The sequence below is a fragment of the Peromyscus californicus genome, unplaced genomic scaffold, assembly GCF_007827085.1.
Source record: "Peromyscus californicus insignis strain IS unplaced genomic scaffold, ASM782708v3 Scaffold_20__1_contigs__length_68692818, whole genome shotgun sequence".
In the NCBI taxonomy this organism is placed as follows: domain Eukaryota; kingdom Metazoa; phylum Chordata; class Mammalia; order Rodentia; family Cricetidae; genus Peromyscus; species Peromyscus californicus.
This window is the reverse complement of record NW_026294503.1, coordinates 54,550,882-54,578,513: the sequence shown is the minus strand read 5'-3', so window position 1 is coordinate 54,578,513 and position 27,632 is coordinate 54,550,882. Positions and strand designations below refer to the sequence as shown.

Sequence of the window (27,632 nt, the reverse complement as noted above, 5' to 3'; positions counted from 1 at the left end):
GTTTGGACTTTATATTGTAAGATCTCTGTAAGATGAACACCACATCCCTTTGAGGATTTTAGCAGAACCCAGTGTTACTGGAGTTGTTGAAGGTCAGAGCCCGTCACTGGATGACCCCAGTAAGCCATATTTGGCCAGCTATACTTAGTAAACCAACCAAGCAAACAGGCTATAGTAAAAAGCAGTAAAGGCAGATTTAAGGTGGTCACACTGGGGAAAGGGATAAAAACATCCAGTGACACCGTCACTCCACTCCTCCCCTCCCTTGCCCTAGTCCATCTTCAGGGTTCTGACATGAGGGTAAATTTTAAATTGAAGGAAGAGACAGATGCATCACTATGTAGTCTTGGTTCTCCCCAACATTGACCCAATCTGTCTCCCCTGCCAAGCAATCTTAAAAGTTGTTGTTGCCGGGCGGTGGTGGCACACGCCTTTAATCCCAGCTCTCAGGAGGCAGAGGCAGGCTGATCTCTGTGAGTTCAAGGCCATCCTGGGCTACAGTGAATTCCAGGAAAGGCGCAAAACTACACAGAGAAATCTTGTCTCAAAAAATAAATAAATAAATAAAAAGTTGTTGTTAACGTGTGACATCTCCTTTCAGAAGGTGAGCTTCCGCTCTCTGGAGGGCACCAGGATTCAACATTTCCCTTTTCCCAGCGTGAGATTTCTTGGAGATAAATCCCAAGTCCCTGGGTGCCTTGTTTCAATAGTCCAGACTGTTAGAATGAGGAGGAACACCTGGTCTCTTTAGAATGTCCTTATTCCTTCCAGACATCCTAACTATACAGTCGCAACCTAAATAACACTGTACGTCCATTTAACCTTTATGGCTTTCCTCATTAATTTCCACTTAATGAACCTAAATGCTGACTGATTTGAGGATTACTGCCTTTCTCATCAGGCACATTTTCTAGCAATTGAAGCAATATCTATGTTTTATGACCACTTTTTCTTCTCTTAAATTTGTGCTATTAATGCCAATTGATCCTTTGCAGGCTTTTCTGATTCTCCATCCACTATAGCAAACAAGCCTGAAACTGTTACTCTGAGATTACTGTTTTTATTTTAATGTATTTATGTGTACAGCTTTTTTGCCTGAATATTTGTCTGTGCATGCCTGGTATCTGTGGGTGGTCAGAACAGGGTGTGAAATCTTTTGAGACTGGCATTGCGGGCAATTGTGAGATACTGGTGGGTGATGGGAATTGAACCCTGATCCTCTGGAAGAGTAACCACTTCTCTTACCTGGTGAGCCATCTCTCCAACCCCAGGTTCAGACATTCGTGAACATGCTTCAACTAGACATCCTCCGTGGGTCTCGTTTTTACTAATGCTTGCAGTTATAAACATTGAGCTTGAAAACAAATTATTTCACCTCACTGAACACCTTCATTTTATACCAAGGACATAGAGGCCAAGTAAGGGTAGGTGGATTGGTCAAGATTAAATTCCATGAGGTGTGTTAATAAAAACATAATAAGAATTTTATAGTTCTTTGAATGCAGTACACCATTCTGATTTTCACTATAAATACGTTTTCTTGAACGTGGACAAAGGACTAGTAATTTGATGAAGGCGCTCACTTGATCTACTTAGTAACACATTTTGCTTTTAGCAGTATACTACAGAAAACCATTTGTTTTCTTACCCTCAAGGAAATGTGGAAGGCAGGCTACATTTAGGGTGCTAAGTAGAAGTGATGACTGCTGTAACCATAGCAACCAGTGGCTTTTTGAAGTTTTTTTTTCAATAAGTCTTCATTAGTCTACTTCCTAATATATCCCTGAATTCAGAGACTTTTTCTCAGCCAACAACCCCCATTCCTGTTTCACTTAATTTCCCTCTTCTCTCTTTTTCCTCCAAACCTAGGTCACAAAAGATAAAAATGTATTGCAAATAGTATTGCTATTGTTATTGTATCTGTTTACATAAAGTGCTTGCTTGACCTTGTAAGGTAAAAGTTATTCCCATTTTACTTCCAACTAAACTCAAGTTTAAGGAGATCAAATTTTTTGCTTTATGTTTGGGAATTAATACATGGAAGATGTACGGTTTTTGTTAATATCTGTGTACATATTCATACATGTGTGGATGGACATGCATATGTGTTAGCATGCACGAAAGGCCACAGTTTGAGGCAGGTAACCTCTTCAATCATTCTCCACGATATTTTTGAGACAGTGTCACTCACTAAAGCTCGAGCTCAACAGTTTAGGAACACTGTCTGGCCGGTGAGCTCTAGAGATGCCCTTGTCTTTATTTCCCTAAAACTGGCATTACAGTGGTGCACTGCCCCACCAAACTTTTGCATGGATGTTTTAGGTGCTGGGGATTGAACACAGGTCCTTATCCTCAGATGGCAAATTGTGATTGGCCAATCTCACTCATCCTGAAGATTTGCAGTTTCATCTCCATCATTTCTTTCCACTTTGCCAAGTTCCTGCTCTTCCAGCTCGCTAACATCTCTGGTTTCTGGCTTCCTTAGAAGCCATCAGCTGCCTATCCTAAGCCTCACTGAATATCATGACATCTCTTTTTCCCATGTGTACTACTCATGCTTATTTTTGAATATTTATCACAATTATAAGTGTTATAATTTTTACTCTTTGTGACGTCTCATCACTTTAATTTGTTACATCTGCATAAAATGACGGTGCAGCCAAGACAAAGAAATCAAGTGCACAAACCTGCATCAATGTTACCCTCCTTCATACTCTTCACTTCCCAACTATGTTCTTAGAGTACTGTCCCAGTAAACACTTAACTAAGTTAGCGTGTGCATGGATTAAACTGGTTAAAGATACTCTTTGGAAGAAAAGTTATGGAATGCCAAGTATTAGACTTTCCAGTAGGTTTTCAAATAGTTGTTTTCCCAGAGATACAAGAGTTTGTAAAGTTCTAAGAAGGGGAACTCTTACAATAATATTGCAGAGAGTAACACAGCATGAGCAAATTTTCGGGCATCCCTCAGAAATCAGCCTATTTTAAGCTCTTTAGAGAACAGTAATTGCAACTGTAGTGCATAATTCTCTACGTAAGTAGAATACACAAAATGCACTTCCTTATCTTGATGACACAGGTCATCAGTTAGTGTTCATTTCTGTTTACGCTTCTTATAAAATGTTAAGAACATAAATTGCTGTGTATTTAGGGCTATTTCCCCTTCTTCATTACCATATCCAGAATTACTCAAGATTATTATTGTTATTTTTAGAACATTCGCTTCTTTTTATCTACATTGTGTCTTTATAGGTACTTTTTATTTCTTTACAACTATTTTTATTTCTACTATTAATTGTCTCCTTAGATTTCAAGTGAGTTTTCACCTGTGGTAGATTGACATGGCAGATAAACATTCTTGTTAGAATTTTCTCTAAAGTAACAATAAATAAGTATTTTAACAAGAAGTTGTGGCCTCCTCGGGGAGAAGAACTGTAATGTATGTTTCCTGTATTTACACTGAATGTTGAATGCCCTTTCAACTTGACTCGGGGTTATTTACTGCGCACCACATGGTAGGGCTTAAATGGGGCTTTAGCGCTACGAGACAGTAATTGGAACTCCTCCTGCTAATTGTGGTGGGCTAGCAACATAGGAGCGCCAGGGCATGGTGCTCAGTTAGTACACAGGACAGCTCAGAACATCACAGCTGCATGCACAGGTCTGCGTTAGGTCATCTATGTTGTGGAACTCTGCTTAAGGCCATATGGCTGTTCGCCTTCATTAGATTCATCTCTCATGACTGTAGCCATAATGGTCTCCTAGATAACTGTGCATTTTATTCATTCATATCTATGCTTCTTAAACGAAAAACACCCTTTCTTAGGAGATTCAACTTGTGTGGCATTGCTATGCAGATGCACCACATCGTTTTTACCACTACATCCCTTCATTTGCCCTTAAAATACCTCACCATATGGAGTGTAAGCATTTAAGTAGGACTCTGTGACATAAGACATGAGCTTTGCTATGGTGGCTCAGAGCCTCCGGAAGCTGCACACTCATTGTGTGTTTTGCTTTCTGCGTACTCCACTGGGTGCTTTGACAAATTCAACAGTTTCGTGTCTATGTCTACCTGTCAATGACAGTTAGCCAAATTATATTGTTTTTGAAACCATGAAATGAATCGTTGATGAGATTCACCAGCCAGTAAGTAGAAAAATTAATAGATTGTGTGATGAAAGAAAAGAACATGATCAGTTAGACATGTGATTGTTTATTCATAAAACTGTTTAGATGATTCTGGTTTTGTAATTTTTGTCATTTATTTTTCAGATATGCTTATATTAGTCATGGTTGCATAGAGAGACAGAGCTGGTAGAATGTATATATGGGAGATTTTTTTTTAGTTGGCTTTTTTTACTTTTGGGGGGGCCTGCCATCGAGCTCCTAAATAAATACATGGAGACTTATTCTTACTTATAAATGCCCAGCCTTAGCTTGGCTTATTTCTAGCCAGATTTTTTTAACTTAAATTATCCCATCTACCTTTTGCCTCTGGACTTTTACCTTTTTCTATTCTATATTTCTTTCTTTACTTCTCACTCTGTGGCTAGTTGTGTAACTGGGTGGCTGGCCCCTGGCATCCTCTCTCCTTCTTTTTTTACTCCTCACTCTTCTTCTTCTCTCAAGCCTAGATTTCTCCTCTTATTTATTCTCTCTGTCTGGCAGCCCCGCCAATCCTTCCTCTGCCTACCTATTGGCCATTCTGCTCTTCATTAGACCAATCAGGTGTTTCAGACAAGCAAAGTAGCACAGTTTTACAGAGTTAAACAAATGCAACATAAAAGAATGCAACACATCTTTGCATCACTAAAAAAATATTCTACAGTATAAACAAATGTAGCACATCTTAAATTAATATTCCACAACAGGATTTATTAGAGTATTTTACAGGTTATGATCCAACTATTACAGCAATGGCTGCCTGGATTGGGTCATTGTAGTTCCTCATTGATTTTAATCACAAGACATGGTAGCACCAAGAAACGCCCAAAGGATCTCAAACCCCCATGCATAATCTTTCTTACCTCCATTGTGGAGAAGCAATTTCCCCTCAGTAATCTGGATCATTCACCCCTCCTAACACTGTTATTCCCTTATTAGCCTATTGGTTTAAAGGCACCAAAAGCCCCAAGTAGTCCAAGCTTCTAGTTCAATGTTTGTTGTGTCTCCTGGCAGGAGTGCTCCCTGATATAGGCCAGAATAACTTATGGCTGTGGGAACAAGAAGCAAAAAGTTTTCTAGTGGGTCACTAGGGGTGATAGTGAGTGGAACTCTCCTTTTCCACCCCTTGATTTCTGTACCCATGGATCCTGACTATGGAAGAAACCATACCATATATTGGGTTGGATGCTGATTCAAAACATATACCACCTTCTAGATAACCCTGGTCCCTACCCAGGCTTCTGCTATCTAATTGACCCTGTAATTTTAACTTCAAAAGGCCACTCCATTGTTATATCAGGTCATCTACTTCGGGATGATGGGGAACATGTTATTACCAGTGGATACTGTGATCACGGTACACTCACTGTCACACGTCTTTGACAGTGACATGAATTCTTTGATCAGAAGCAATACTGTGTAGAATACCATGACACTGAATAAGGCATTCTGTAAGTCCACAAATGGTAGTTTTGGCAGAAGCATTACATGCAGGAAAGGCAAATCCATAACCAGAATGAGTATCTACTCCAATAAGGACAAATCATTGTCCTTTCCACAGAAGAAGGGGTCCAATGTAGTCAACCTGCCACCAAGTCACTGATCAGTCACCCTGGAAAAGGGTGTCATATCAGAGTCTCAGTGTTGGTCTCTGCTGTTAGCCTATCTAACACTCAGCAGCAGCTGTAGCCATGTCAGCTTGGTGAGTGGCAGTCCATGTGGTCAAGTCCATGCATAACCTCTCTTCCTGCCACCATGGTCACTTTGTTCATGGGGCTATTAAGCAATGACAGGGATGGCCAGGGAAATAGGCTGACTGTCCACAGAACTGGTCATCCTTTCTACTTGATTATTGAATTCCTCCTCAGTTGAAGTTACCTTTTGATGAGCATTTACATGGGACACAAGAATCTTCATATTCTTCCCTCATTTGAAGAAATCTATCCATATACTTCTTCCCCAGATGTCTTTCTCACCAATTTTCCAACCATGGCCTTTCCAAGTCCCTGGCCATCCAGCCAATCCTTTGGCTACAGGTAATCAGTAAGTGAACTATCACACATCTGACCAGTTCTTCTTCCAGACAAAATGTAAGACCATGGTTACTGCCTGAAGTTCTGCCCACTGTGAAGATTTTCCTTTGATAGTATCTTTCAGGCTTGTCCCAGAAAGGGGTTATAATGCTATAGCTGTCCACTTCCGGGTGGCGCCTGTATAATGTGCAGAACCATTGGTAAACCATGCTCTAGTCTTGTCTTCCCCAGTCAACTGATCATATGGAATAACCCATGAGGCTACAGATGTGTGCTTGGAAGCAGACAGCATTGTAGCAGGAGTAGAAACCATAGAAAGCATTTGGGCAACTTCTTCTTATAACTTGGTTGTCTCTTTAGGACCTTCCCAGGCCTGATCACATATATACCACTTCCAATTGCTAATAGATGGCTGTTGTGTGTGTCCTACTTTATGGTATGGTAGGTCATATAGTACCCAGATTATGACTCACAGCTCTTGATGGCCTCAAGGCACCTTGCTGACCTATTGTCAAACACTCAGTTTCAACTAAGACCCAATAGTGAGACAAGAGCTGTCTCTCAAAGGGAGAATTGTTGTTTGCAGATGACAGTAGAGTCTTGCTCCAAAATCCCAAAGATCTCCTCTGATTCACCTAGAGGAGCCTGCCAAAGACTCCAGACAGCATCCCTAGTTGCCACTGACACCTCAAGTACCATTGGGTCTGCTGAATCATGTGGTCCAAGTGGTAAAGCAGCCTACACAGCAGCCTGAAACTTTTGAAGAGCCTTCTTCTGTTCCAGGCCCCACTCAAAGCTAGCAGCTTTCCCAGTCACTTTGTACATGAGGCAGAATAACACACTCAAGTGAGGAATGCACTGTCATCTGGTGCAGCAGCTGTAATTGGAGTCACTACTTGATTCATGATTTGATTGTCAACTGTCATTCTCCATAATTCATCCGTCTTCTGCACTGGCCAGATAGAAGAGTTCAAGGGAGATGGGATGGGAAGTACCACCCCTGCATATTTCAAGTCCTTGATGGTTGCACGAATTTCTGTAATTCCTCCTGGGATGTGGTGTAGCTGGAGAGTTTCTCTCCGGGTCCCTCCAAGCCCCCACAGTCCCGCAGCCCAGCTATAAAATAATCACTCAGACTCTTATGTTACTTATAAACTGAATGGCCATGGCAGGCTTCTTGCTATCTGTTCTTATATCTTAAATTAACCCATTTCCATAAATCTATACCTTGCCATGTGGCTCATGGCTTACCGGTGTCTTACATCATGTTCCTCCTCACGGTGGCTGGCTGTGTTTCTCTCTCACTCAGCCATCCTGTTCCCCCAGTTCTCCTCTCTGCTAGTCCTGCCTATACTTCCTGCCTGGCTACTGACCAATCAGCATTTTATTTATCAATCAATCATAGCAACATATATTTACAGTATACTGGACATCCCACAGCAATGTGGTGTTGTCTTTGATTCACTATTTTCTCTGGCAACTCCAAAGACTTCCATTTGGCCTTTTCATCCATAATAGCCCTAACTCCACAGGTTAGGGAATCAATGTGGGAATTTTGCCAACTTCTAAGTGTATCTTTCCCAATTACACATTCTGGAACTGGAGAAATAACTGCAGGATGATTTCAGGGACTCAATGGACCTACTGTGAGTCGAACATCAGCCAAAACTCCATTAATCACCTGACCTCCATAGGCCCCTACTTTAACTGGAGGGCTTCAATGCATCTTTGAGTCTCCTGGAACCAGTCTCAATTGTGAACCAGCATCCAACAGACTCCAGAATGTCTGAATGGATGGAAAGACTTCTATTTCAACAATGCCTGTCTCCCAATGAAAAGGTCAAGAATCCAGTGGTTGTTCAGTCCATGAGGATAGGTGTCCCAGGTGGTCTTCACATTCCTGAAGAAGGCTCTAATATTGAAATGAATTTGCCAGAGAGAGTGAGAGCAAGCAGGCAAAGAACAAGACCTTCCATCTTCCATGCCCTTTATACAGGCTGACACCAGAGGTGTGGCCCAGATTTAAGGCGGGTTTTCTTACCTAAAAGATACAAATTTAGGGTGGGTCTTCACACTTCAAGTAATTCAATTAAGAAAAATCCCTCACAGGTGTATCCAGCTGCTTAAATTTTAGTTAACTCCAGATGACCAAGAATAGCTATCAAATTACTTATTCTTTGACAATTCCATACATATATATACTGTATTTTGAGCATACCTTCAGCCAATTACCCTCTTCTACTCCTCCTGAACACTTCCCCTTCCCCATACATTCCCCCTTCCCTTCCCAACTATTGCAGTCCTCTCTATCTCCCATCTTTTTTCATTTTCTCCTTTTATACAAGATATATTTTTTCTCACGTAATATATCCTAATTACAAAAATCTTAAAGATTTTTTAACCACCTCTTCCAAGATGGTCCTGGAGCCTTTGAAGCAAGGAGTAAGATGCAGATGTTCCATTTAGGACTGGCACTTTACACTCAATTATTCTCTGTATTTTGTCCAGTTGTGGGTCTTTGTAGTAACCTCTGTCCACTACAATAAGAAGTTTCTCTGATGAGAGGCAAGAACTGCACCAATCTATGGTATAAGGCATAAATATAAACATGACTAACTAAAATAATAAGTCCATTTTAAGAGTGTTCAGTGAGGATGCATAGAGTTGGAAGCAGGAGTCTGGGGTCCCTACCTGAAGGGAAGCATGAAGGCAGCACAAGACACATGGTCCTTGGGCAGGTCATGAGGTCGGGGAGAATTCTTAGTGTGGGTCCTGGTCTCTTACCTGGAGAGGGGCTGCACTTGGGTCGTGGGGATGAGTGAAGTTGGTAGCACAATTCTAGGGTCCCTGCCTAAATATGGAGCCAAGAGCATGTGCCTCTAAAAGGCACTCTTGTGTTCATGTAACAAAATATTAGTAGTAGGTTCTCCCCTTGGGACTATGGCTTCCCCAGCCAGGGATTACAGTACCAAAGAGGAATTCCTTCTTGTGGAGCAGGTTTTAAATTTAATTTTAAAAATTATGTTGATTATCCCCATGACTTAATGCCACTATGTCACCTAAGGGCTGCCAGGGTTCACAGCTGGCTAAGACTATTCATGATTTTTCTCCCTGAACAGCCTTCACAGGACCTTCCTGCCATACCATCCTGAATACTCCTGATCATGTCAGTTAATTTTTAATATTCATTTCATTTTAATTACTCCTTACCTCATTACCCTATATCCTCATCTTCCCAGCCCTCTCCCTGTTCGAATCTTTCTGTATCCAATTTACCGTCTCCTCTCTTTCATTTTATCTATGTGCTATTTCAGCTATGTGCTACCACTGACTTCCTTTAAGGCAAGACACCTCTAGAACTGTCATCTCTATTCTAGTGTCCTGGCTTTGAGAGGAACTCCAAGTTAAACACCCATAATTGAAGAGTCAAGTCTAGGATCTGAATAGAAGAGAGAACATGAGCATTTTTGTTTCTGAAGGCAGTTCACCTCATTCAGTATAATTTTTTGCTTCATTTTTTCTTTAAAGGTGAATAAAATTCCACTGTGTATATTTGTCACATTTCCATTCCCTATTAATCTGGACATCTGAGCTGATTCCATTTCCTGTCTATTGTGAATAGAGTGGCAATAAACATTGATATGCTAAAGCAAACATCTCTGTATTAAGATATAGAGTCATAGCCAGGCGGTGATGGCACATGCCTTTAATCTCAGCACTCGGGAGGCAGAGACAGGTGGATCTCTGTGAGTTCGAGACCAACCTTGGCTGTAGAGTGAGTTTTCCTCCAGGAAAGGCACAAAGCTGCACAGAGAAACCCTGTCCCAAAAAAAAAAAAAAAAAAAGATATAGAGTCATTGGGTATATGCCAAGGACTAGTGCAGCTGAGCCATGTGGTAGATTCACTTACAGTCTTTGGGGAAACCTCCAGATTGCTCTCCAAAGAGACTGGAGCGGTTTGCATTCCCACTAACAGTGTCTAAAGTTCCCTTTTGCCGATATCCATGCCAACATTTGTTATCATTAGTACCCTTGAATCAGATATAATCTTAGACTAGTTTTAGTCTGCATTTCCCCTGATATCTAAGAATGTTGACTACTTTTTTAATGTTTCCTAACCATTTGTGATTCTTCTGTTGAGAGCTTCCTGCTCAGTCCAAAATCCCATTTTTCAGTCCAGTTGTTTTCTTTGCATTTACTTTTTTGAATTTCTTGTATATTCTAATTATTAATTCTGTATCAGATATATAACTAGCTAGAAAAGATTTTTCTCCCATTCCATTCACTCCCTTAACAGTTCCCTTTGCTGTAGAGAAGGTTTTTAGTTTGATGAGGTTCCATGTGTCAAGCCTTGGTCTTACTTCCCGTGTTACTGGAATCCTGTTTAGAAAATCATTACCTATATTTATATTGCAATCAAGGCTACAGTGAAATCACTAGCTAGACCCCTCCACGGGCGGAAAGGAAAAGTTTATTCAAACTGCCAGGGCTATCTCTTGGGATTCAGAGAGAAAAGAAAATGGTAGGGAGATTCTTGACAGTTACAAGGGGTCATGCTGCAGCAGGAGGTAGGCGAGTTAGCTGGAACAGCCTGAGAACTAGCATGGGGCTTTGATCTGTTGAAGGCTTTGAGTTAAAAGGGGAACTAGATGCCCATTCTGGAGGTAGTTGGCTGTAGGGGACAGATAAGGGAAGTAACGACTTTTCTGGACCAAAAGAAACCCACTTATCAAGGCTTCTGAGAAATGCTGGTTTTAGGCAGCCATCCTTCTGTTTACCTGGTGAGAGTTCAGCTTGAACTGAGCCCACACTGTCATTTAGGACATTGCCATGGCACTGCCATTTCTGGGATTTGGGAGCCCACTTTGGGACCTAGCATATACATTGTAATCCCTATTTTTGCCTTTAACAATTCTGAGGTATCTGGACTTTATAAGATCTTTAATTCATGTACGGAATTAAGTCTTGTGCAGGGCAAGATAATATGATTTTAGTTTCATTCTTCTACCTGTTAATGTCCAGGTTTCTAGCACCATTTATTGAAGATACTGTCTGTCCTTTAATGTATATTTTTGGATTCTTTGAAAAAAATAAAATAAAATAAACCCAAAAAAACAAAAAACAAACAAACAAAAAACCAGGTAGTCATAATTATTTGTACATGTATCTGGTTCCTCTATTCTATTTTGCTGATCCATGTGTTTTATGTGTTTGTGGTTTTTTGGGCTTTTTGCTGCCAGTGTCATGCTGTTTTTATTCCTGTGGCTCTGTGCATATACCTTAAAATCAGGTACAGTGCTACCTGACATAATACTATTTTTGCAAATGACTGCTTTAGCTATTCTTGGTCTTTTTTTTTTTGCATCCATACATGTTTTAAGAGGTGTGTGTGTGTGTGTGTGTGTGTGTGTGTGTGTGTGTGTGTGTGTGTATGAAGTATGTCCCTGGGATCTTGATTGTGATTTCTTTGAATATATAGATTGCTTTTGGTAGAATGGCCATTTTCACTGTTTTGAATCTTCCCATCCATTCCACCTCTTAGTGTCTTCCCCAATTTCTTTCTTTGGTGTCTAAAAGCTTTGTTATGGAAGTTGTTTATAAAAGTTTGTTATAGAAAGCTTTTTCATCAGACTTTCTTTGTACCACCAGCCCACAAATAATGACACAGACATATTATTCATTATGAAAGCTTAGACTTATTTCCAACCAGCTCTTGTAACTTAATTAACCCCTAGTTTTTAATCTATGTTCTTCCATGTGGCTCTTTACCTTTCTTCCACACAGCATGTCCGACTTGCTGTGAGTCTGCTGGCAAAATCCGCATACCTAGATTCCTCCTCCCAGTACCTCTGTCTGCCCGGAAGTCCTGCTTATCCTCTCCTGCCTAGCTATTGGCCATTCAGCTTTTTATAAAACCAATCAGCAGGCACTTTAGGCAAAGACATATCTTTACAGTGTACAAAAAGATCATCCTACAACAAGAAGTCTTTCATTTCCATTGTTAGATTTATTACCAGTTATTTAATTGTTTTAGTGGCTATTTTGAATGGGATTGTTTCACTGATTTCTTTTTCAGTACACTGTCATTAATATGAAGGAAGGCTACTGATTTTTGTGTGTTAACTTTGTATTCTTCCTTTTCTGAAGCTGCTTTTTAGTTCTCAGAGACTTTTGGTAGAATCCTTAGGGTCTCTTATGTATAAGATCATGTTGTCTACAAACGGAAGGACTGTGACTTCTCTTCTTATTTGTATCCCTTTTATTTCCTCCTTCTGTTTTATTGTTCCAGATAAGACTTCAAGCTCTATATTGAGTAGGAATGGAGGATATGAATCCTTGTCTTATTTCTGATCTTAGTGGGAATGCTTTGAAGTTTTCTCCACATAGCATGATGTTGGCTACAGGTTTTTGATACACAACATTTATTATGTGGAAGCTAATGTGCCATTCACTGCCAAGGTGTAAAAATGAATAAGACAGCATCCCCTATCATATGCTAATCTATGCTGAATTCCTTATGCTTTATTTTAATTATCTCACTCAGTGTTTACAATCTTTGTGGCTGTTGATCAATCGGCAACAAAATATTCCTCTAGTAGAAAATGTGTGTGTGCATGCGTGTGTATAGATATGCTTTATGTATCTATATAAAATATAGCAACTATGTATAAGAGAAAACATGTATCTGTCTTTCTGACAGTGGCTTAATTTGCTTGATATGATTATCTTCAGTTGTCTCTACTTTCCTACACATCACATAACTTTGTTCTTCTTTATGGCTAAAAAAAATTCCATTGTGCATATTTCCTACATTTTCTTTATACATGCTTCTGTTGTTAGACACCTAGGTTAGTTCTGTGTGCTAGCTATTGTGAACACTGCTGAAGTACACATTGATGTGCAGTGTCCCTGTGATATGTTGCCTTTGAGTTTTGGTTAAATACCCAGGAGTAGTACATCTGGGTCACTGGTAGATCTATATTTAATTTTATGAAACCAGCATACTGATTGCCACACTGACTAGACTAGTTTACATCCCCACCAGCATTAAGTAAGGCTTCTCGTTTCTCTATGTCCTTGACAACATTGGCTGTTATTTGGTTTCCTACTGACTGCAGTTCTGACTGGGGAGAGATAGAGAATCAAGGTTGTGTGTGTGTGTGTGTGTGTGTGTGTGTGTGTGTGTGTGTGTGTGTGTGTATGTGTTTGTGTGTGTGCGTGTGTGCATGTTCATTTACATGTGTTAATGCAGGTGCCCATGTGCGATGGTACATGTGTGGATATCAGAGGACAATCTTGGGTGTTGGTCCTTGCCTTCCACCTTGAGACAGGGTCTCTTATTTGTGCCTGTGTATAGAATAGCTAGCCTGTACGTTCCCAGGTGTCATATTCCAACTCCACCTCTTGGCATTGTCAGAACACTGAGATGGCAAATGCATACCATTATGCCCAGCTTTCCAAGGTTCTATGGATCTGAACTCAAAACCTTATGCTTTTCTGGAAAGTGCTTTCTCCACTGAGCTATCTTCGTAGCCCTTAATTTGCATTTCTCTGATGGCTTGTGAAGTTGAGCATCTTTTTATATGTATACTGACCATTTATCTTTTGAAAGCTTCCTGCTTGTTTTACTCGCATAATTACTGATTGGGTTCTTTGCTTTATTATTTAGTTTTTGCATTCATTGTATATTCTAGATATTAATCCTCCATCTGATATGCAAGCAACATAGATTTCTCCCACTCTCACATGCTGTGTCTTCACTCAAGTGTTTCCTCTGCTGTGCTGAAGGTTTTTAATGTGATAAGATCTCATTTGTCCACTTTCAGTCTTATTTCCCAAGTGACTAGATTTCTATTCAGAAAATTCTCCAGTGCCAATATCTTGAAATGTTCTCCCCATTGTTTTCTCTAACAGTTTTAGAGTTTACAGTCTTTGATCTGTTTGGATTTGATCATAAACAGAATAAGAAATAGGGATTTCGTTTCGTTCTTCGTTCTTCTAGATGTACATCTCCAGTTTCTTCTCAGAACCATTAGTTAAAGAGGCTTCTTTTCCACTGTGTATTGTTGCTATAATGTGGCTGTTGCTGCGGGGTCTTATCTAGGTCCTTTATTCTACTCACCGATCTCACTGTGCTTGTTTGGTCGAGATAGTTTACAGCGTAACTTAAAATTAGTATTGTTTTGCTCCTGAATTATTCTTTTTGCTCCAGATTGTTTTCACTCTATGAGATCTTTTGTGTTTCTACAAACCTGTAGCCACCATTATACTAAATAGAGAAAACTCTCCAAGCATTTCCACTAAAATCAGAAACAAGACAAGGCTGTCCACTTTCTCTGCTGTTCAATATTGTGCTTGAAAGTCTTGGGTCTTAGTGAGCAGTAAGACAAGAGAAAGAGATAAGCAGAAAAGAAGAGTGTCAAGTATTCCTGTTTGCAGATTCTGGGATTCTGTACATAAGAGACGCTGAAGACCCTTAGAAAGCTAAACACTTTCAGGAAAGTGGCAGGATACAAACTAACAGACAAAAGTCAGTAGCCTTCCTATATACCAGTGAGCAACATGCTGAGAAAAAGATCAAGGAAACACTCCCATTTAAAAGGGGGGAAAAGAATACACACAACCAGGAAAGACCTTTGCAATTAACCTTTAACACATCCAAGAAAGAAAAAGACACAAGAAGGTGGGAAGCCCTCCAAAGCTCGTGGACTAGAAGAACCAATTCCACGAAGGCTGCTATACTACCAAATGCTGAAGGCGATGCCAATCAAATTTCTGACTATATTCTTCAGAGAAATAAGGATTTTAAAGATATTTTATACTTCGGATTTATTTTGTGTGGGGGCATGGGTAGGTGTATGCCAGCGTGCATTGCAGCAGTCAGATGCCAGCCCACAACTTGAAGGAGTCTGGAGTCAGTTCTTGCTCTCTAGCATGTGGCGTGTGTTTGAAAAACTGAACTCAAGTCATCATGCTTAGAGGCATTTTTCCAGCCCCAAGAAACAAGGAACTTTTAAGAACCTAATTCTGTGGTCCTCAGTACTGAGTTAGGAATTTATTTTCTACAAATTAAATTCCACTTCAAATTTTTTTCTTTAGGAATGATTTCATTGAACCCTTTACTCCATGCTTAGAGCAAAATCCTTAATTCTCATTGTGCACTTCGGTTTTCACTTGTTCACCATCTATGTGGTGACAGCATACAAATCTACGTCAGAATGCTAGGAACCTTTCTAATGTACAAGTGAAATTTAATACAAGTCAGTTTGTATCCGGAGTAATTAAGTCATTTATTAATTCCTTCAAAGAGTATGGTACTAAATGGTTAAGGTTATAGTGCTATGGTAGAGTGGTTGCCTAGCATGCTTGAATCCTGGGTTGAATGTCCGGGACTACAATGATTTTTTTTAAGTACGAGCAGTCAGCAATGCACCATGCCTTTCTAGGATATTGAAAACAAGATAGGAGCCCTGCTATCTTGGACATTACATATGAGCAACAGAGAAAGAAACCCAAGAGGGATTTTAGAAGATGATTCCAGATGACGCTGTGGTTCTTATGGAAATCTGTGAAGAAGCTGGGAAGGGCATGGGCAGAAGACAAGGCAGCTGCTGCCTTAGGATGTCTCCCTGAAGAGTGTCTAAGTAGCCACCTCCCAGAGAAGTCAACCAGCTGAGAGCTGAGGATATAGTTCATTGGTTTAAGGGCTTGCATTGGTTTTAGTGCGAGGACCTAAGTTCAGATCCCTAGAACGTACACAAACAGCAGGTGGTTGTAGTGGTTCACCAGTAAGTCCCAGCCTTGGAAGGCAGGGACCAGATTACCCGGGAAAGCTGGCTTGCAAAACTAGCTATATTGTGCTGGTGAGTTCTGGATTTGATTGAGAGACCCTGCCTTAAAGACTAGGGTAGTATCAATAAAGAATGATTCCTAACATCAATCTCTGGCCTCTACATGCATGAACACACAAGTGCACATGCAATAAGTATACACACAGAGAGAAAGAGAGAGACAGAGAGAGAGAGGCGGGGGGGGGGGGGGGGTGGACAGAGAGAGACCAAGAGACATGCAGAAAAACAGACACGCACAAACACATACACAGAGAGAGAGAGACAGACAGACAGACACAGAGACAGGAATAAAAGAAAAAGAAGGAACATGAGGGAGGGTTAAATTCCAACAAGTAGTGCCTTCAAAAGCAGAGGCAAGCGTCACATGATTTGTGGGAAAGAGGCTACAGTGCTTATAACAGGACTGGGTTGGTACATTGGAGATGAAGTAGAGAGGTAGGATCCAAGCAATGTGGGTTTGCGTATAGGGCTTTTCAGTGTGTTGTCTAAATGAAGACACATGGGAGGGAAGCTCTTCATGGTCGCACTAAGAGCTGTGAATCAAGAACTTTACAGGCACATTGGAGCTTATAGTCATTCTGTCTGTCTCTGTCTCTGTCTTTCTGTGTGTGTGTGTGTGTGTGTGTGTGTGTGTGTGTGTGTGTGTGTGTGTGTGTAAAATTTGCTTTTCGTTTCATAAATGATCCCTTTGATATGTGAAGTTTCATTAATGGAGAGATGAGTTTTAGAAGCCGTTCAATCCTGGTGGGAGATAGTTGCTTGAACAGTCACAGTAGACCCCAAAAGAGTCAGTAATAGATGACATATTTTGTCAGTACTGTAGAGAAGTCCTGCTCTGGCTTGGTTGGATGCAAGAGGTAAGAGAAAATGAAGACTCATTTCCTAGCATGTGCCTACTGTGTCTGGCTTCTGCCTCTGAGGAAGTCAGGCTGTCATTTGTTCGTTGTGACAAACTTGAGACTAAGCTGGTCAGTGGGTGGGATCAGCAGTCTGGTCCTCTCGGCTAAGTTCCAGATGGTAAGTGAGCAACTGGGATGTACTCTTTTTACTAATTCCATTCATAAAAAATCTCATTACAACGGATCTGAATCCTCAATGAAATTATTTCAAACTTTATAAGATTCTAATAATGTGAATTTTTTTCACTTATCTTCCATTTCATTTTGCTTTCACTGTTTGTTGTTTGAAATTGCTAACATTACCAATTGCCAATCTAGGAAAGCATAGACCTGGGCGAAATCATGTTTTCCCTTTGCTATTTGCCAACCGCTGGGCGTATGACTTTGACGGTGATCAAATGCAGAAATCTGAAGGCCATGGACATTACTGGGTCATCGGGTAAGTACACAGCAAAGTCAATGGCACATCCCTACTAATTTTGCATATCTAAAACCATATGGCTTTTAATTATTTCTCTGCTGCAGGATAAAATAAAAGCAGAAAGAAAGATTACAAATCAAAATGTTACAAATCACCTTTTTAAGGTAACATTAAAATTGTGAAATCTTTTGAAAACTATCAATAGATTGACTTTGAACTTTGGTTTTGCCTTTCTTTCTTTCTTTCTTTCTTAATTTCTTCCTCCCTTTCTTTCCTGATCAAGTCTATCTAAATGCCTTATCTACTTTGTTCTCCCAGCTAGTCTGCTTGTAAGGGAAGGTCCTTAGACTTTCACCTGTGAATGAAGTCCATACAAAGATATGTGTAAAACTGAATCGGTTTCCTTTACTTGTCTGCAGAGAAACAGATAAAATGTAAGCTCACCATTTGCGTTTGCATTCTTGACCCCTTTCCAGTAAAAATTTGGAACATCTAAAGAAACTAACAAAAACAGTATGTCAAGAAACTCTTAAGGGAAATTTCTCCTGTGGGACATTAGACAAAGGAGTGAAATACCCGGTGCTTCCTTCTCCCTTCCTTTTATGGTTTTGAACATAAACTTATGCTGCAGTATTTGCCTGAAGAATGTTGAGGCAACGCAAACCAGCAGGCAGCCAGGGAAGGGACCGATTATCAGGGAAGCTTTTTATGCATATCCCACTGACATCTTAACTTGGGAGCTACATCATGAGCTACCTGTTCCCTTTTAAAAGTTTGCAAGTTATAGAATGAAGAAAGAGGTAGAAGGACAATTAAATGTATTTTGGTACTGAAAAACTTTGGGTCAGTATATATTGTTGAACCTCAACATGGCACCCAACAAGCTATTGTTTATTCTGTTCTTTTATGGTACATTTTAAGCCAAGCAGAGCGGTGTTAGAGTTGTTGTCAAATTTGAAGGTGATATGAAGCTTTTCCTCCCAAGAGTCTGTGTTTGGGAGTATTAGCTCCTTCCACCTCACAGCAGGCACAGGAGTCAACCAAGGAGCCGTTGATCTTGTGAGAAGCAAAGAATACCTGTCATCAGAGATGTGATGGGGGAAGCAGAGGGCAACAAGATTTTATTTCCTTATTAAGATACTGTGGCTCACTCAAAGAATGTCTTCCTTAGTATAGTCTTCTAAGTGTTAAAAAAAAAGTATTTCTGATCAGGTTAGATATTAGCATTGCCTTCTTACATGTATGTACACAATTCTCATAAGAAAATACCTTTTGTTCCTTGAAATATACAGATACATTTTTCTAGAGTTTAAAACGTATATACTTGCCCAACAAATTAAAATCTGATTCTAAGGAAGTAAAAGTTATGACTATAGGAAGAGACAAAATAAGATCAAGAATCTGTTGTCCCAAAGTAAGTGATTTAATGTTAAAACTATTAATGCCAAAGGGCTCACACACACTTTCTTATTTAGTAAAAATGAAATACAGTGTTTTGTGCATAGCCTGGATGCTTTAATGTTAGTAAAATTACCTCCCTTCTCATAGACCCTTATGTCAAAGTGTCTTTGATGTGTGAGGGCCGAAGACTTAAAAAACGAAAAACAACTACAAAGAAAAACACTCTCAACCCTGTGTACAATGAAGCCATCATTTTCGACATCCCTCCAGAGAATGTGGACCAGGTCAGCCTGTGCATTGCGGTCATGGATTATGACAGGTGGGTAGAGGCTGCTTGCCCCGATGCAGCTCTTCAGGTTGTCATAGCCGGGTCACATCAGCTTCCCAGGTTACTCACTGTTACAGCAGATCTAACTTAAACAACTACAGGGCCATGATTCATGAGAATCTATAGTTATAGTTTTGGTTTGGTTTCATCTCCAAAGCAGTCTAACTTAACATTCATCTGCAGCTGAAGAAAGGGTGAGTCTGGAAGTAGTATGAAGTTCATGACATGCAAAAGAACTATTCAAAGGTCTTTCTTCAGAATGACAAATACTGCAATCCAGAGCTGGCTTCACAGAGGGGCTACCCCACAAGGAAAGGGGTGCTCACCCCACTCTAAAGTGCACTGGCTTGGAGGGCCGACAAGTCTCTGGGATTCACTTTCTCCACTGGGAAACTGTTAACATGCTGTGGAACGCGGGTGATGACAGAATTGGAAGATTCATAGCCATCTGCTCAATGGTCTTATACATTGCTCTGTTGGTAACTTTACCACTTGTGTAGAATGTGAATATAGAATGCCTAAGAGAACACTCACTGAACTATGAGGAGTGGTAGTAATGTACCATTCAATGTCTCAAAGTCAGCCCCTAGAAATAAAAATAAACCCAAATAAATGATTTTCTGATCTATTTGAGTTTATATACTAAAGGAAAACACCTGTGATGGCTTTTCCATGGTAGAAAAAAATCTGGAATTATCCCACACTTCCGATCTTAAAAAATGTTGTGAATGTTTTCATGAATGGCCCTGTTTTGCTTTAGCACCTACCCCTATTGACTTCTCAAAGCAGTGAGTTTGGGTAGGTACAGCTAAGCTTGTCATTGACCAAATGTTAAGGCAATAGATCTTAATGCCACCTAAATCAGGAAGATAGAAATCATTTCTCCAAATAGCCTTGTTGGGAAACTTCATAGGCAAACATACTGGAGCATCCTAAAATCACTCCCAAAGTCAGAGAGGCCTATCCAAGTGACTCTGTAGAAAGCCTTTCAGATTACACTGTTTCAAGAACCAGCTTGTGAAGGAAGTGGTGATGGCAGAGACATGTAACCTGAACATTCAGGAGGCAGAGGCAGGAGGCTCATCTCAGCTACATAGTAAGCCCGAGGACAGCCTAGGCTACATAAGACCTGGTCTCAAAAAGATTAGGAAGAAAGAAGCCTTGCTTGTCAGGTGCAGTTTTGACTTTCCTGGTGGGATCTAGCTTCTGCCCTTAACTCCTAGGAACTCTTCTGAGCATCCGATTTGTTTGTTTATGAAATGAGATGCTAGTAATGTTATCCAGAGCCAGAGTAGTAGACTTGGGGTTAATTATGTCATTAAACTCAAAATTCTTGGAAAACTATCTTTACATAGAAGATTCTCAAATGTATTAGTTACCCCCAGTCCCAATGGATACATCGACAGAACACTTCCACACCCAAGGCTGCTGTGGGATGGTCTGTATGTCAAATGTGTTGCTGATTGGTCAATAAATAAATCACTGATTGGCCCGTGGCCAGGCAGGAAGGATAGGCGGGACAAGGAGGAGAATAGAGCTGGGAAGTGGAAGGCTGAGTCAGAGAGACACTGCCAGCCGCCATGATGACAAGCCGCATGTGAAGTTGCCGGTAAGCCACGAGCCATGTGGCAAGGTGTAGATTAATGGAAATGGATTAATTTAAGCTGTAAGAACAGTTAGCAAGAAGCCTGCCACGGCCATACAGTTTGTAACCAATATAAGTCTCTGTGTTTACTTGGTCGGGTTTGAGCAGCTTGGGACTGGCAGGTGAGAGAGAGATTTGTCCTGACTGTGGGCCAGGCAGGAAAACTTTAGCTACACAAGGCTCAGGAAGCAATGCAGAAAAGCAGGTGGAAAGATCATAAGGGCCAGAGGGTCAGGCAGTTTGCTGGGAGACTGTCTCCTAGTAATGTCAGAAGCCACACCCATGAAATATCACCAACATGGCTGCCTAAATGTGAGCCGAACACAGACTACACCAGCTGACCTGCCAAAGAGGATAGAGAAGAGCCTACTAGGCCCCAGCCCTACACCAAGAACTATAGGCGACTGAGGAAAGCAGAGAGCAGGAGAGGTGGTCTTCTCCAGGGAAGAGCACAACAATAAGTTGTTCAATGCTAAATGGTCAGCCCTGGAAACACACATGCAAGTAACATTATACAGACTGAAGAGCTTATATTTAGGAATTCATATGTATATATGAACATATACATATATGCATACAATAGCAATTAATGAAAGAAGAGGCCATGAGTGTGAAGGAGAGTGGAGAGCAGTCTATGAGACTGTCTGGAGGGAGAAAAGGAGATTATGGTGTAATTATATTTTAATATCAAAAATTTTAAAAATAAAAATAAATATTATATTAGCTATCATTTTTATTGGTTGCAGTAAAAATGGGGCATAAATAGAAAATAGTAACGTCAAACAGTATGCTTTGTTATGCAATGATAAATCATAGTGGTGAGACTAAACACAACCCTGCCCCACTTAATTATATTGCCAGCAAGAGCATACTTACCCAAATAATTTAGAGTCAGTAAAATAGAGACTATTATGCAAGAAAGTGAGCACTGTCCTCTTGGCATATAGTCTAACCCCCATTACAGAAAAGAGTGGGATTTTCTTTACAGTGTGGGGGTTTAGTAGGCCTCATTCCCAGAGAGCAGCATCGTCAAAATGAGGGGTCTGCTGGTTTCCCGTGCACACACTTTCATTGTCAACATTGCAGAGAACTGAACAGCTTTGTGAGGTTCTAATATGAATTTATTTTGTGTGTTGATGTTATTTAGTTAATTATCTGTGGGCCTTTTTGTCTGTCTGTGTTTGTGTGTGTGTGTGTGTGTGTGTGTGTGTGTGTGTGTGTGTGTGTGTGTGTGTATTTGTTTGTAGGCCTCAAAACTTTCTCTGTAGGTAATGATGAACTTGAACTTCTGATCTTCCTGTCTCCACCTCTCAGCCATGCCCCACACCTGGCCTAGTTAATTTTTATTTAGGAATTTTCATTTAATCAAAACTGGTACATAACAATCCCTTCTCTGTAGGGAATATGTTCCATCATGTTCCATAGATAATGGAAACCAACAGCAGTGAGTCCCAGATAGTCTGTTCTTCCTACATGTACAGATCTTCCTACATATACAGATCTTTATAAAGCCTACTTTATAAATTGTACACGAGAAGAGATTACCAATAACAAATAATAAAATAGGACCATTATAGCAATATACTGTATAAAGTATTATTTAATATTGATGTGTTATTTGTTTCTAGAACTTTCCATTTGATATTTTCAGACAGTGATTGGCCATGGATCACTGAAAGTATATAAAGTGAAATCTGGGTCTGGAGACTGCCATACCATGCGGAATCTATTGCTCTTGATGATATGTTAAAAATTGTACTGAAATGTAGAAAATTCCACTTACCTTTGAATTATGATGGTGAAAGTTTGATATTCCACCAATCCTAGGGTTGGACACAATGAGGTCATAGGTGTGTGTCGAACTGGACTAGACGCCGAGGGTCTTGGGCGAGACCACTGGAATGAAATGTTGGCATACCACCGGAAACCAATCACACATTGGCACCCTTTGCTGGAGGTAAGGATGTGGATGTTGCCTCTGCCCTCAGTTACACTGATGTTACTTAAATATTTTTTATCTGCTAACTTTCATTTGACATTTCACTTATTCACCTTTCAAAAAAAATGCTTTCACTTTTTTTCAGAGTCTCTCACATCGTCTATTCAAAGTTCTGTCTGCCTCGGGGATTTAAAAAAATGATTAGATGTCTAGGGTTTCTTATTCAGTAAGCCTGTGAAAGAAGTGTGTCATTTCCTTCCATAGCCTTAGGCTTACATCAGTGACCAGGGGCCATTGTCTTAAGTTCATTACTCAGTGGGAACTGAGCTCTGGTACTGCTTCTCTGTGAAAAAAAGCCACTTTACCTAGAGCCCCTGTCCATTTTTAAATCCTTCATAAAGCACTGCTGTCTGATACATCTGTATAAGGGATACATATGTCCTATCCAATTCTGGTCAGAAAGAATATATAGAAATTAAAATATCAAGGCACCAACTTAGCTGCATTCAAGGCTTGGCCATGCTGTGTGCCTTTTATTATAATGCTTTGGTGAGTGACCTGACCTCCTCTGAGTTTCGGCGATGCCTGTTCAATAGGAGTAACTTACAGTGATGATGATGAGCACAGTGTTGCACAGATTGACTCAATATGAGGTCTTAACGGCTGTGTCCACACCTGAGTTATGTTAGTAAGGATGAGTAACCATTTTTGCTTAGAACTTTTAGTCAAAGTTAGTCTACTGGACATATTAAGTATTGCTTGGCTGAATGCCTTTCTTTCCAACAAAGACAGTTGCTGGAACCTCTTCAAGAGCCACAACATAAACTAAGACATAATGTGTTCACAGGAGGATGGAGGACTTTGTGAATTTCCATAAAATGAATACTTATAATAGCCACAAAATAAGTAAATAATACTTAGCCTTTCTGAGGGGTAAGTTGCGGTTTGGTACACTAAGCTTTGGTTTTAAAATGGGAGAGAGACTGCGCACTGTAACTGACTGAATGTATCAGTAGGACCGGGTTTCAGTCTCAGCTTAGTTACAAGAATGAGACCATGGCTGAGCTATTCAAGACATTTTGTGGAAACTGAGTGAACATGTCATGCTCAAGCCATGGAAGTAAACTTCCATCACAGATCCCATTTATATATAAATGTCCAAACACTCTACTTGACTTCATAATTTACTGTAAATCATAAGACACAGACACACACACATATATAAACAATACAGATACAGACACAGACATACACAGACACACATATAGCAGACACGCACACACATACAGACATACACATATAAATACCCACAGACACACACACATACACAGACATACGCATATAAAGACCCACAGACACACACACATACACAGACCTACATATTTACAGAGCATATATACACAGACATATAAATGCACATACATACATTCACGTGTTATTTTAGTTTCTTTTCTATTGCTGTGAAGAGACACTATGACCAAGGCAAATTATAAAAGAAAGCACTTAATTGGGTCTTATGTACAGGTTCGGCGGGTTAGTCCATGCTTATCAGTGTGGGAAGCATGGAGACAAGCAGACAGGCAGGCAAGGTGCTGGAGCGGAAGCTGAGAGCTTACTTCTGATCCATGAGCACAGTAGAGAGAGACTGGAGTAACCTGGTGTGGGCTTTTGGAGCCTCAAAGTTGTGGCACATCTCCTCCAACAAGGCAGCACCTCCCAATCCTTCCTAAACAGTCCACCCACTTGGAAACAAGCATTCAAATATACAAGCCTATGGGGCCCATTTTCATTCAAACCACCACACACATATACAGACACAAACACACATGCACACAGACACACACATACATAGACACATAAACACACACAAGATGCATGCACACACACACACACACAGAGAGACATACATACACATATATAGGCACAGACAAGCACCACCTACAAACAGACATGTGCACAGAGACATGGGTATACACTGACACACATACACAGACACACACTCATGCATACAATACACAGACACAAACACATACACACAGACATAGATCTACAGAAACATATAGACACGCACATACACATATATACACATAAATGAAAACACATACACATATACACACAAAAATCCATATATGCACACATGTACACAATCACACAAGTATTCCCCTGAAATCTTTCAGAAGCAGAGACAACTGTATTATCTGGATAGCTCAACACCTACTAAAGTACATTTTATTTGGTCTCAGTGGTAAGTACTGGCTAAAACACACTTTAGTGCTTGTTATATAATTGTGCTCTTTTTCCCCTGGGTCTCATTTTTTAGCTTGAAAATGGAGCCTAAGCTCCAGAATATAGAAAGGGAAAGAACGCTTTGCTATATGGGGAGCCACGCTGAATGGAGATGTGGACTCGGGTACTTGTCCCTCTGATATCTGATCTTGGAGAAGCTGAGTGCCCTTCCATGCCAATGAGATGGTCCAAGGAAATGGGAGCATATGAGCAAGATTTAAACAATTATAAAGAAAAGCATACAGTCTGAAGTATATATATATATATATATATATATATATATATATATATATACACATATATACACACACATATATTATATATATAAACATGGAACTGTTTGTCTGTTGAAGAACCATAGGCATTGTTTGTATCAAGAACAAGAATAAAAGAACCCTTTTCAATCTCCTTTCAGGCCATAATATGGCATTAGATCACACATAGTTTTCTAGTAACTGGATCAGGGACAACTGGTATTAAAAGATGAATGTACTTTCCTCTACAAATATCTTTTTCTCATCCCCTTTGTCTCTATTCAGTAGACAAACAGATTATATGGACCACAGACATATGCACAGCCTGAATTTAGCATTATAGGAAAAATTAAGAGTGAAATTATATTTTTATTGTTAGAGAAAGAATAAATGAGAAAGTAATAGTTATTTAAGAACTGAATGAGTTGGTCAGCAGAGATGAAGGCCTCATTTAGTAAAATCTACTTACTTCAAATTCATTCATTAAACTCCATTAAACTCTCAAGATACAGATACGTAAGGATCATGAGAATCACTCTTATCACTTGGGGTTCCCACCTCATAAACTGACCTTTTCCGTTTATGAATTTCCCAGATGAAAATCCCTTCCTGTCAAAGCAAAGGGAAGACAGTCTTGAATTAGTTACAATTTGTTGCTGTAATAAGACACCAAGACCAAAAGTGACCTCTGGAAGAGCTTCTTTTGGGCTTATGATTCCGAGGAATATCCACATCATCGAGAAGCACAGTGGCAGGAGGCCAGAGGAGGAAGCAGAGAAAGCACATTTTTATCCACATACAGGAAACAAAACAAACTTGAAGAGAGGCACTGAGGCCGTAAACCCTCAAAGCCCACCCAACAAGGCTATACCTTCCAAAGGTTCCATAAGCCTCCCAAACAGTCCTCAAATATGTGAGCCTATGGGAGTCATTTCTTGTGCAAACTGTCATAAGTATGTTATGTCTACAACTTCCTATTGTTCTTACTCTGCACTATGGTAAGTTATATTATAGAAAAAAAACTAAACATCTCCCATAAAGTGTGGGGCTCTTCTAAAGACATAAAAGTTGCCATGGGACATTTTTCTGTGTACCTTTTACGTTCCAAGCACTGTGTTTTACAGGAAATATTTGTGTTTTCTCTCTCTGCCTTGGGAGGTGAGTTCAGGAGAGTGTGGAGGTTATATAAACCTTCTCTTCAGAAATTTGCAAATTGTGCTTGACTATCCACTAATCACAGAGAGACATGATTGTCATTATATGCTTTTTCTTCATTAGATCAGATATTCTGAAATTCTTCTCTTTCAGTTACCTGGCCGGGCAACCAGCTTTGATAGTCAAGGATCCTGTTCATCTCCAAGGCCACCGTCCACACCATAAAGCCTCCAAATAAGACCATGTCACAGAAAGACCTAGAATCATGTGTTCATCGAATCAGACACACACACACACAAACACAGAACATTTGACTTCTTCACTTAAAATATACCCATGATAAGGAATAACTTGATGTATAATTTCTTTTTGTTTTACCTCTTGGTTTATTTTTGTTTTTAACTTTGAGCATATCAATACATTTTACCTGAGTACTAATAGTCCTTAGTTACATAAGTTGTCCTATATTTCATGTCATCTATGAGCACAGTGTTTTAATATGTTTTAATTCTTTGCTTAAGCAAAGAAATAAGTATTTGACAAGAGAATCTACATGTGTGTAAAATTAAATATAGTTTATTCCTGTGTTGTATGAAATAGTAAAATGTGTCATTTCCAACTGTACACACAGTTCTATGTAAACTTTAGTGAACATATTTAAATTGGTTCCATAGGTTCAACTCCTTCAAATTCTAATTAATGTCACTTGTCTGATAATAGTTTTTCCTTCATAATCAGCATTTTTGTCATTGAGGTTCCTCCCTCAAGCTTCTTTTTTGGGACACTAAGCTATGCTACAAAATGAAAAATCATTTTGAATATAAATGTACAAAGTGATGTTGAGTAGCTGGTAAACAAGGCTTCCAGCTTACAATGTCTTACTGTCCACATTAGTTCAGGCACCTGCTGTTATTCTTAGTTGGTAGTTTTAAAACTTCTAGTAGTCTTCACCTCAAGTGTAGCATTGGTATCCCTAAGTAACTACAGTCATAACTTTGTCTTTCAAGGTTCTCCAGTACTGTGGTGTGTCTGTTCCGTGACTTGGAGCTATCATGTGGCTTCTATGGTTTTGATGGATCACACTTCACAGAAACCAAAGGTCTAGCCAAGTTCTCTGTGCCATTGTCCTTAGACAGGCAGGTGATGACTCCTCCACCCTCTCAGGAGCTCATTACCAGAGCTGGAGAGTCTCCAGGAAAGCTGGACTTATTGCTCACCAAAATACAGATGCATGTTGTAAACAGTACAACTTT

At 39.9% G+C, this 27,632-nt stretch overlaps 1 protein-coding gene across 1 annotated transcript in view; it reads left to right on the top strand.

Annotated features, from left to right (window-relative positions):
• Syt10 (synaptotagmin 10) overlaps nt 1-27,632 on the top strand; it is a 61,179-nt gene extending 33,547 nt beyond the window's left edge. Inside the window, exons 4-7 of the mRNA XM_052748673.1 lie at nt 17,269-17,389; nt 18,920-19,091; nt 22,573-22,702; nt 26,533-27,632. Of these exons, the coding sequence (XP_052604633.1) occupies nt 17,269-17,389; nt 18,920-19,091; nt 22,573-22,702; nt 26,533-26,604 (495 nt within the window). The 3' untranslated portion in view covers nt 26,605-27,632. The remainder of the gene's footprint in view (nt 1-17,268; nt 17,390-18,919; nt 19,092-22,572; nt 22,703-26,532) is intronic.